Source organism: Cicer arietinum, chromosome 7, assembly GCF_000331145.2.
Source record: "Cicer arietinum cultivar CDC Frontier isolate Library 1 chromosome 7, Cicar.CDCFrontier_v2.0, whole genome shotgun sequence".
Taxonomy (NCBI): domain Eukaryota; kingdom Viridiplantae; phylum Streptophyta; class Magnoliopsida; order Fabales; family Fabaceae; genus Cicer; species Cicer arietinum.
In genome coordinates this window covers 14,552,407-14,564,628 of record NC_021166.2, presented here as the reverse complement: position 1 = coordinate 14,564,628, position 12,222 = coordinate 14,552,407, and the positions used below count along the sequence as shown (strand labels likewise).

General features: G+C 28.7%; 2 protein-coding genes and 1 long non-coding RNA gene across 3 annotated transcripts; all 3 read right to left on the bottom strand.

The window, feature by feature from the left end:
• Positions 1 to 5,276: 5,276 nt before the first annotated feature.
• On the bottom strand, positions 5,277 to 8,054 carry LOC101502497 (CASP-like protein 5C2). The gene is made up of 3 exons (XM_004509163.4): positions 7,639 to 8,054; positions 5,739 to 5,871; positions 5,277 to 5,637 (listed from the first exon to the last, which is right to left on the bottom strand). The coding sequence occupies exons 1-3, from the start codon at positions 7,767 to 7,769 to the stop codon at positions 5,443 to 5,445; spliced, it is 459 nt and encodes a 152-aa protein (XP_004509220.1). The 5' UTR covers positions 7,770 to 8,054; the 3' UTR covers positions 5,277 to 5,442.
• On the bottom strand, positions 5,924 to 7,632 carry LOC113787545 (uncharacterized). The gene is made up of 2 exons (XR_003473951.2): positions 7,055 to 7,632; positions 5,924 to 6,927 (listed from the first exon to the last, which is right to left on the bottom strand). It is a non-coding gene; the product is annotated as an uncharacterized lncRNA (long non-coding RNA).
• A 1,660-nt stretch (positions 8,055 to 9,714) lies between the features above and the next one.
• On the bottom strand, positions 9,715 to 11,768 carry LOC101502182 (oxygen-evolving enhancer protein 1, chloroplastic). Its single transcript, NM_001364863.1, has 2 exons — positions 11,456 to 11,768; positions 9,715 to 10,683 (listed from the first exon to the last, which is right to left on the bottom strand). Exons 1-2 carry the CDS (start codon positions 11,684 to 11,686, stop codon positions 9,925 to 9,927), a joined length of 990 nt encoding a protein of 329 aa, NP_001351792.1. The 5' UTR covers positions 11,687 to 11,768; the 3' UTR covers positions 9,715 to 9,924.
• Positions 11,769 to 12,222: the final 454 nt, after the last annotated feature.

Below are 12,222 nucleotides of genomic sequence, written 5' to 3'. Positions count from 1 at the left end.
CCCTACATCTTTTCTCCTCCTTGCAACTAATTATTATTATTATTATTATTATTATTATTATTATTATTATTATTATTTTATTATTATTATTATTATTATTATTATTATTATTATTACTATTATAATTATTATAAGACAATATTGTTTTGATTAAATGATTTGTATTTTATATGACAATATTATGAGTTATGAATTGACAAGTGGTAAGGTAGCTTGCTTTGAGTTATTTTATTTTATTTTATTTTAAATTTATTTTAAGAATTACTAGTCGGCGACTCGTCTTAAGACCAACTCAATCTCGTCTTATTTTGTACCGTCTTTATTGAACCCACAACTAATCGGATTTAATTGAGTTAAGGGACAGTTTAGAACCTACAAATTGACTCAATTAAATATTGAGATCGGGTAAAAGACATACTAAACCAAACCTAATTTGACTTTGTACACCAATAATTAAAAGTATTGAGTACTTAAAAGTGAAAGTGTATTTGGGAATTTGAACTATACAAAGGTGATTAGAAGAGTAACTGTAAAGATATCAAAATTAATTTTTTTACCATAAAATGTGAACTACTGATTGGGTTAATGAAGACAATTTTTGAGGTCATTTATTTCATCTTATAGAATGAAGTGTGTTTAAATTAATTTTATCTTCAAAGTATCAATATTCAAAAAAACTTAAAGATAGTAAGGAATTTGCATAAAAAGCATGGGATAATTAAATTGGAAAAGTGATACATGGAGATTAAAAGTTGAATTATGCTAACATCTTTCGTTTAATGAAGTAGCTTTAAAGTACAATCACAAGTCTCAACCTCTTCAGCAATGAGCAAATCCCCACCAGCTCCAAAAGTTTTAAAATCTAATTCACCAGGTATTATCTGCTCAATCATTGTACAATTATTCATAAATCCATAATTATTCTAACTCTACTTCAACATTAATTTAATTTAATTTAATTTAATGTACATTTTAAGGGAAAATTCATGTTTGCTGAAGAGGGCCCCTCCAAATGATAATCATGCTCTATAACGAATACTATAATCTTGTAGTATTGATGTATCTAGGCTAAATGAATTGGATTATGATTATGAATCACTATTTTTGTTGAAGTTAACCCCACCAACCGGCAATAACACATTGAGCATAATTATATAATGTTTTTTAGCCCAAAGACATGCACACAAATAACAAGCCTAATCTATGTTATGTCGTACTTATTATATTTCAAGTCTCGTGAAGTTTTCGACACAAAGACAATGGATGTTATTTAGTATATCTTTGACCATATCGAATACTTGATTATAAAGTTGGGCATTGTCATTTCTACGAAACTTCATCCTCCTACTAGTATATAGATTCAAAGAATATATCAAATACATATATAATGATCTTCATGTGAGACCCAGAAAAAGTGAGCAATCATGTGACCTTATAATGTGCTTCGGAAACTTTATGGTTATTGAACATATGGCCTATATACAGTTGACTTAGTACATATATATAAATGGAATAAGTTTTTGTGTAACTTATTTTTCTTTCAATTTACAATATTATCATTTTTGCATAATCAAATAAGTGATTTTCTTAAAAGTAGTTACATAAAATTTTGTAACTTCATTATTTCTTTATAGAGTTAGTTATAGCAATATTCATCTAGCGATAAAAAAAAAAAAATCAGAAGATCAGAAGAAAAATGAGAAAAGGAATAAGAAAGAAAGATAGTGAAAACAAATTGATTGAGAAAAGCTAATATATTTATTTGTTCATGTTAGAAAAGCTAATATATTTATTAATATACCTTTTTTTTCTAACTAGTTTTTAATAAAAATAATACTTTATCGAAACTAAATTATAAACATAAATTCATCTATATTTATTTGACTCAAATATAAGTAAATGTCAACTTATGTTACTACATTCCGTTAAAAAGAACTAACGTTAGTACAGTTAATGTTATTATTTCAAAAATATATTTTAATTAATTTATTATTATTATGAGGAGATAACATGCCTGTTTGTTAAAGATTATTTTTAAAATAATTTTTATTGTATTTTATCTTTTTATTATAATATTTTAAAAAAATTAAAAATAAAGCTTCAAATGAAAATTATTTTAAATGGTTTATCTTAAAATATCATTTTAAATACTTTATCTATTTACCACAACTTATTTTGGATAATAAAATTTTATAATATAATTAAAATAAAAAGCTATTTTGAGAACTCTATATAAAAATTATTTTTGAAAGATATATTTTTAAAAAGAATATAATTTTTATCATGTTAAAATCTCTAATAATGAATATCTAAATTATTAAATGTTAAAAATTATTTTTTTTAATCGATAATAAATGTGTCTAAAACAATTTCTACTATTTTTAAGTAAATTCTCATAAAAAATATTTAAAAAAATATAAAGTCAAAATCAATCTTAAAAATTATAAACAAATGAGTCCAATAACTACAACTAGAGATAAGTCGATAAATTTATTTTATTTTTCACATCAAATCAAGAAAATTATTTTTCTTATTATAAATATAAGAAAAAATTAAAATATATTTGACCTAAATATAAAAAAAAATTAATTATTTAACATTAAATTTATCTATTTTCACAACTATAACTAAAGATAGTAAACACCTTTAAAGATTTTTACTAATAAGTCGGAAAATATGTAAATGAGTCTAGAAGAGGTATTCCATTAACAAAAGTCAAAACAACGCGGGGTCTCCAACTGTTTCAATTAATCTACTTGGTTGAAAAAATTTGAGCTGGGTCAGCATTCAATCAAAATCATTATTATTTCGTCGGAATTCAAATACTAATTAATCTTTTATAAATAGTTACTTTTATAAGAAAAAAAAATTATTTATTTATTTATTTATTGTTATTATTCTCAATATATTATTTATTTAGTTTGAAATATTTAATGTTTATAGTTAAGTGTTTGACATTAATAAAAGACTATTTAATAAATTTTACTTGTGTTAAATGTAAAAAAATAATTGTATTTAACTACATTTTATATGATACTTACATAAGTTTTTTTGTTTTTTTTTTGTTCTTGTTCTTGTTTAAAATAGAGGAAGTATAGTATAGTCTCTCAATTTCTCAAATATAAACAAAAATAAAAAAACGAATTTATAACTTATAAACAATTATAGTTCTGTTTGACAAAGTCAAAATTAACTTATAGTTCATGAGTTATTAGCTCAATTTGATAACTTCTTTATGAGTTTATAGCAATTTTCAATAAGCTAATTCAAGTTGTTTATAGTTTATAATTTTTTATTTTTTTTCTTTCAATTTTACTTTTGTTATTGTAACTAAAATTCTTTTTAATCTATAATAATTTAATTTTAAAATAATTTATTTAATTTAAAATTTAAAATATTTTATTATTATAATTTAAAATAATTAATATTTTAAAGTAAATAGTTTATTTTTTTATTTTAATTAAATGTAAATAAAACAGATAAATAAATATATATATATATATATATATTAAATTGATAAATTTTAAATTAATAAAAAAATTTAAATTACTGTTTTTAAAATATTTTAAACATTAATTTGTAAATTTATTATTAATTAAAAATATTTTTTTATGTCGTTTTACATTTTAAACTAATTGAAGTGTTAATTTTACAAAACAGTTCAATTAACTTAACAACTATCAACTATAAACTATAAGCTAATTTTGCTAAACAAAGCTTTAATCCAAACAAATTATCAGATATATTAACTTTTTTTAACCTTTTTTTTCTGTTTAAAGGAAATAAAATTATCCTCCCAAATTTAATATAAGTTATTACATGTTACTATAAATATCTATATATATATATAAATAATAAGCATATACAAAAAATTGATATGTATTCAAAGATAATGAACTATTAAGTATAAGGAAAATATTGATATAAGGACATTTGTTAAGAAATTAAATGAGTAGATATTATTTTATAAGTAGTGAATTCAACACACTAAGAATTGAAATAGTGATTATTTTTTCGCATAAAATTTTATGTTGTGAATACAATACAATCCCTCATTGATATGATTTAAAAGATAATTATAGTAAAAGTTAAATATTTTTAATAATTTAACGGTTGTGATTTATTACCAATATAAAAATATTTTACTTTTTTTTTATAATTTCTAAACAAGTGTCCTTAGGACACTTGAACATGTTAAAAACATCGCATGTTTATTTATCAAAATTTAAAAACAGAATAATTATTTATAAATACTAAAAACATTCATACAATTGATAAAAAAAAAAAAAAGAATTGTAAAGTTGAAAGTTAAGAGTTAAATGTTTGTTTACTCTTTTATTTTTTGAAATTATTTTTTTTATTTGTTTATTTTCAGCGGGTGCTGGTGCTAGAGGAAAAGACGACAAAATAGTATGTCGCACATGCGATGCTGATATTTCATCATCTTCGATGGATTCTCTTTTGATAAGGATTCGACCTACAATATCTCAGAGCAAATGTCGATTTATAGTGGAATATGACGATGAGCTTGTACAGTTGAAGGTTGATGTTGTTATGCTGGAGGAGACTGTACATGTGACGTTAATTGCACGAGAGGTTTTAATGGAGGATGATGAGCATGTGGAGGAGATTGTACAGTCAAAGGGACGTGAGGATCATATGTATCAAGAGGAGACTGTACAGAAGGAAAATGAACTTTCACAGTATCCCGCAGAACCATATATAATATGTAGAGGATAAGAAAAGATAAAATAGTCTTTTAATATGCTTTGGAGGAGGGGAAATAAAGGTGAAGAGTGGGTGATAAATTTCTCTATGCATATGATTTATGATAGAACTCTTGGGCCGTTTAATAAGACTTCTGAAGCAATGCCCAAGCTTGCTTTTTTAGGAAGGGGTGTGGAAGTTAGCTAGTGACATGGAGTTAGATTCTAAGAGAGTTTGTTAGAGGATGAGAATATATTGTGACTAGAGAGTAAAGATGAGTCATTGAGAGTTATTGTTAGATTTGTTATGAGAGTTTTTTCTCCGGTTAGGAGCCATTGCGCTCTGGTTTAGGAGTTCTTTTCAATCCAATAATACTGAGTATAGTCTACCAAGATCTCACTGTGTGATAAACGAGATAGACGAGGTTATATGACTGTCCATTACATTCAAAGATACAATGTAACAAATCCATTCCCCGCTTCTTTTATCAGTCATTGGAAAATCTCTTATCAATCACTCCATCACCAATGCTCTAAAGTCTAGATCATTGGAAAGTAGTTAAGAACCAATAAGTAGAAATTTCCGTATTTCTCTTGCATTAGAAAAGTAATTATTACAAGTAGTATGATAATTTTATTCTAATGGGAAAAAAAAAATTCAGCACAAGAACAAATGACTTTGTCATTTGAACTCTTATCATTTCTATACATATATCAAAAGTGATCAACATATTTTTCACAGAGAAGGAAAAATCCAAAAGTTAAAGAGACAAGACGCTGATGAAAGAAACCAAGCCAAGAAGGCCATTGCAGCAGATATTTGGTATCTACTACATAATTTTCCTGGACAATAGGATTTATCAGCAACAAGCAAGAGATCTGTGACACTAGCAGTTGAACATGCTGCTGCTAATAAGAGATATGACAGAACCTGAGGTATATACAACAACAACAAAACTCTAATATTATTTGGTGCATTACTCCAAAACAATGAAACCTTTTTTAAGTCTTTTAGTCATAAATTGCACATACCATGTCTCCCAAAGTAAGCATTAAAATGCATCTTCGTTGCCGCGGTAAACATTTTATGAAGATGTAATATGCATCTACCACCAACAGTGTTGAGCTCCAGGAAATGACCAAACCCATGACCATAACCAAAAAACTGTGGAATAACAACATACATAAAGATAAAAGGTACAGCATACATAAAGATAAAAGGTATAATTCTCCAAGTGGAGCATATACAGAAAAGATAATCTATACAAGATTAACTCCAGGGCATTGCAAACATGTTATACCCAAACCTTCTACCAACTCTGGCAGTTTCACACAAAACTTGAAATATAAACATACTTTAATTAGAACAATGAAACATTCATTTGAAGAATGCAATAACAGTACTGGAAATTTATTACGAAACTCAATAGCCTAAAGATTTTAGTTCAACTACAAACAATTTGAAATAGTTTCCTCTACTATAATGCCAAAATGTTTCAACTTTCTCTTGTTTTTATGGCCAGCTACTAGGCAACATACTAATGCACTAGCTAATTCAACATCGTTCTCGTCTGAAAAAACAAGTCAAGGTCATCGTCTCCATTTAGATTAGTGTTGCCCTAATCTTGAAGATAACCTAGTGCTTTGAGAATTCTGTAAAGTATGTCTTTCTCTCTCTGCCTTTTAGCCGTTTATGTGTTCCCTTTCTAGGGTTTGGGCTCTCTCCTTTCGTCAGGCCCGCCCTTAATTTGGGGCATGGTCCCCCGCCAGATATTCCCTTATGGTAAGTAATGATTAGATAAGGTAGGAAGAGGGGACGCGTGTCTTATTCTGTACAGAAAGAATATTTGGCAGTAAGATCCTTATCCGGATGGATCGAGTAAGCTAACTGCAAATGCATCCAAAATCATAGATACTCTCTCCTTATCCAGTTGAACCCCTTTTATCACACCCAACCCAAAGGCTACACATGATTGTTGGCCCCTCTTGTTTATATTCACTCGGCCATCCTTGTGTAGTAGGAGCTCTTCTTAAATGGAGCAAATAATTAGTACCGAACACAGCTCGCGAGCATCGAGCCTAAAGGGCGAAGGCACTCTGGATGACCGTGCGACTTAAATATGTGGTTCCAAACACATCCCTTAGTGTCGAGGCCAAAGGGTGAAGGCTCTCTGAATGATCGAGTGGCTTAAATTTGGTACCAAACAAATGTAATTCCCATCTGTCACCGCAAATAAATGATTTACTAACTTTCTCCAACAGAAAATCAGAATGTTATGCTAATCAATGTTAACAATAAACCTTCTTAAAATGACATACTAACAATTTCAATGACAAAGTAAGCATACCTGCATTATTTTGCCTATATTTGAATCAGTGTGGAAAACTGACCTTTGACAAGAAACTTGAAACAATAGATTTGCAGCACACTAGCACTGACCTTACCATTCCAAAATATAAAATATTTTTCTTATTATCTTAGTTTGGACTATTAGATTTTTATGTTGGTCTAACTCATCCTTACAAAACTAGGTTGTAAGGTGAATGTATCAGTCTTTATAAACTCTTTTCAGACTTGCCTTTTTGTGAATAAGTACAACACTCACAGGTGCATGTACAATATGCTATCCATTAATATCCAATATAACTTACTTTCTTCCTCAACTCTACCTCCTTGTAAAAATCCTTCACTAGTTTAATTTCTACAGTATTTCTCATTGGCAAATTCTACCAAACATATTCAAAATTCATTAAAACACTGGACCCACCATCGAATTACTAGTAAAAAAAAAAAGAGGGTGAAAGTGAAATTGAAAAAGTTGCAAACTTTACATGAGAAAAACAACAAAGTAAGAGATACCCATAATTGAACATTTGAAGAAGAGAAAACAAAGTAACATGAAATTGAAAAACAAAATTAAGAACGACTAACCAGAAAGCAGAGTAGCCATAGAAATCAACATCCAAACACATGAAGAAAAGGGAAGCAGATGAAAAGACGATTTGACCCAATCGAAGAGCAAAGCTGGAGCTTGTACCTAACGCCCCTGGCATTTCCTCCATTCCACCATGTGAAACAGCAGCAGATCCTTCTCATGTTAATTCAATCCAAAACATAGTTTCATGAATTTAATGATTATGAATATGTAATTAAATTTCTTGCGTTTTTAGTTTTTGGAAGTTGATTAGGAAAGGAAAGGAGATAATTAATTCACTTTGTTAAGATGATGATTAGGATTATGATGATTTAATTTGAAAGAAAATAGGTAAGAGGTATTCTCGTCCCCTCATTCTGTTAGAGTGAGGAATAGGATTAGTGATTGTCGGCGGTGTACATGCTAGTATATCGATCTTAATCATTCTTGCTAAACTGTACATATAATAATAATTGTATTAAATTATTCAATCAGAAAATTATGTGTACTGTATTTTCTTTGACTTCTTTATCACTGCTCTGTCCCGACACTATAGTAAGTAGGACCCTAAACCATTTCAATTTCTAACCGCTTTTATACATTCTTTTTTTTAATTTATGTTTTTATATTCCAAATTTTTCAACATTTATGTAACAATTTTTTATTTTTTCATCACATAACTAATTTATTACATTAAACATTCATATATTTAATATACGTTTTTTTAAATAAATATAAATGATCATGTAATAATTTGTGATGTAATGAAGAAATTTGAAATATATATATATATATATATATATATATTTACGAAGAAGTAAAAGTTGCAATGGTTACTTTTTCTTGAAACAGGCCAAAAAAAAAAAAATATATATATATATATATATATATATAGAGGATATTCCAATCCAACTACAATGCCTATATAATAACGCCAAAAATTTACATAAAGTGTTCAATGGCTTAATACTTAAGCTCACTAGAGTGCCTATATATATTAGCATTAATACATACCACTACATTAATCTTAATTAAAACTTTTTTTTTTTTGAAAAAGGCCAAAAAAAAAAAAATATATATATATATATATATATATATAGAGGATATTCCAATCCAACTACAATGCCTATATAATAACGCCAAAAATTTACATAAAGTGTTCAATGGCTTAATACTTAAGCTCACTAGAGTGCCTATATATATTAGCATTAATACATACCACTACATTAATCTTAATTAAAACTTTTAACTTTAATTTTGATCCACCATCAAGAAAGATAACGTTTTCATACATTTAAATATTCCCTTTCTTATGACTTAAATATACGCGAAGAATAACTCAAACTATTTATAGTATTTTGCTCTCATCATAAATTAAACCTTCAAAAGGTCTAATTTTATAAAATATACTTTAAATTCTAAATCTAATCAAAATATCTGATTAATTCTGATAAAAAATAAGATATTTAAAGAATAAATATTCAACTGATTATATCCGATAACACTCTATAACATACAAAAATGATGGTTGTTCTAACATTCTTCGAGTAACCAAATTATTTTTATTAAAAAGCTTACTTTTCGAGAGTTTACGGTAAAATTGCATCTTCATTTAACTCTGTTTTTATATAACTAACTGTATGAACAAAATTTATAAATTTGAAAGAATTAAATAACTTCACAAATAAACCCGATCCAACCATAAATAAACCCTAAATTAACCATTATCGATAATCGTACTTCATATTATCCAAGAAGAGGGAGAATAACGATCCATCCAATATTTATTCAACCCACCAAAATTCTTTTATAAATTTCACTGTTATAGAAATTGAAAACAATTAGTTACTTAAAGTCTCACATATTTATTTATTTTTTGTCTGTAGAGTGTCACAAATTCTTATTAGTAAGTTCAAATAAACATATATTTAAAAAAATGAGAACAGAAAATATTTTGTGAGAGCAATTGCCATTATGAGAAAATCATCGCCTCCTACACTACTACAAATTTCGAATCCAATGGTTGCCATTTTTAACAGTGCATTTTGGAGCTGTTTATTTAGTTTTTGTTAGATTGGAAGAAAAGAAAAATGAAAGGTTGAATTGCAATGCCTTGAAAGAGATATTCCAAGAAGAAAAAAACATGGAAATTTAAGCTGGACATTTTAAGCATATATTATAATTGAAAGTGAATATATATAACATACAAACATGATAATCCTCTCAGCTCTTGAAAAGTTGTCGAGTCAAAGGACAATGCATCATCAACAAAACAAAGCATAAGAAAAGCTAGCTAGCTCTGTCTATGACTCAAGCTGAGCATACCAAACACCTTGAATCTTCACATCCTTTGGAGCTTTAGCTCCCAAATCAGTGTCAGATGGCTGAATACTCTCAAACACACCAATTACTTCACCAGTCTCAGGCTTACTCTGAGTAACACTCAATGTTATTTTCCCTTTAGATGATGAAGCACTCTTGTTATTCTCTTTAGCAAGTTCTTCTTCATCTCCTCTTCCACCAGCTGGCAATGCAACTGCATTGTCATAACCTGTTGATGCACCTCTTCCCTTTGGGTCTAAGAATGAGCTTCCTCTGTATGATGGCACCAAAAACTCTCCACTGAAGCTATCCGGTTTTCCAGATGCTACTAACTGTTTGATAGTGAAAAGGAATGGCACACGCTCGCCTCCGGGGAGCTGGACTGTCACGGCCGCGTAGTCAATGCCATCTTTCTCCTCGAATTTGACAGAACCGTCCGGGGAAACCTCGAACGGTCCTTCAATCTCGTCGAGCGTGTAGGTTAAACGTGTCATGAGTTTTGTGTTTTGGAATGCGAGCGGAGTGTTTTTGGTTACACCTTCTGCTTTAACTGTGAATGAAGTTGGTTCAAGGCAGAATTTCTTGGCATTGTATTTTCCTGCCTTGAAGGCGAATGAGTCTAGTCCTCCATCAATGGTTGGACATTGGTTTGCTGTTCCTGTTCCTTTCACTTCCAAGTATGTTTTGCTTTGGATTTCGTCGAAGGTTAGCCTCTTTGGAGCACCTTCTGCACTTGCTCCCTGAATCATTCATTCATTCATGTCCAATGAAAATCATATAGGAGTAAACACTTAGAAAATTTATCAGTTATCTAATTTAGTTTTACATAGTTGACCCATGTTTTTTAAACATGCATAAATTAGAATCCATTCAATTGATTCTAGACCCTCTTCTCTTCTGTCTCTGCAACCAGACGTCGACTGTTTGATTTATCCAACAACCAAGTACTGATCTCTCAGTCGTTCGAATCCGACAGTTAACGTCTGGCTGGTGAGACATGAGAGAGGATCCAAGCTGAATTCAAGTTAGGTTTATACTTGGTTAAGTGAGACTTGGGAATTAGCATCATAAATCCCTCGTATTGATTAAGTTTAATCTCTACAGAACTGTGATCTTTTAAGTTTAGTCCATAACTATATAAATTCTATTCAATTTTATTCTTTTACCACTATCTCTAGGGACTAAAAGCACACAATTTGTAAAAAGCATTTAAAATAGGACTAAAATTAAATACAGTTTTTGTACTAACTAGACTTAAAAGGATTTATTTTATAAAAACTAAAAACATATTTAATTTATTATGTTGCAAGATAAAATTAAATTATTTGGGTGTCTATGATATTTCATATTTCACTGCAACTTGCTATTTCTCAAATTGACCTCCTTAATCAAATTGATTGTAACTGCTTAAAACCAGCAAACCATTCATCACAATTAATCCAATAATAATATAACTAAAAAATTTGATATAATTAACGCTATAAAAAAAAGGATAGAGGCAAGACAACATACAGAGACAACAAGAGCAGAGGTGGCAAGAGCAAATCCAGCAATCTTAGTAGCTTCAACACACTTATGAGCCAAATCCTTAAAATCAGTTTGAAGGGAACATGTAACCTTAGAACCAGAATGTTCCAAACCAAATGCCTTAGAAATGGATTGAGTAGACTTAAGCTGAAAACTGTTGCTACGTAACTTGGTTGGTTGCATGAGAGTAGCAGCTGCTTGCAGTGAGGCTGCCATTGTCAAAACTATTTGGTTGGTGTTTTCTCCAAACAAACTCTAGTTTTCAAGAGTTTTTGTGTTGGTTGAGAATGGAAGGATTGTAATTATTTGGTGGCTATGGTATGAGTAAGATTGCGGATAGGATAAGGTTGTCTCTCATTGGATGGTTCAAGGTAATGCTAATTGTTTTCTTGTATGCCATGTGGCAAGGTTCTTAATTCGGATAGAGATATTCTATGTCAGATTTTTGGTTACTGGAATATGACCACAAACTCTCTACATTCATAAATTAGAGGGAACAAAGTAATACTTACAATAATGCATTTTTTTAAGTAGAGAAGCATTATATGAAGTATATGATATTCCTCCTTCTTATATTTACTGTTAAATTTTGAGTATTTGTATTTTAATTGTAGTTTTGGAATTTCACGCTCATAAAAATAGTTTTATATTTTTAAAATTAAACTTTTTTGTCCTTTAAATATCACATGAATTACAATTTTTGACCCAATACTTACTTTTAACTTCATAAGTGATGATGTGAAAATTTATTT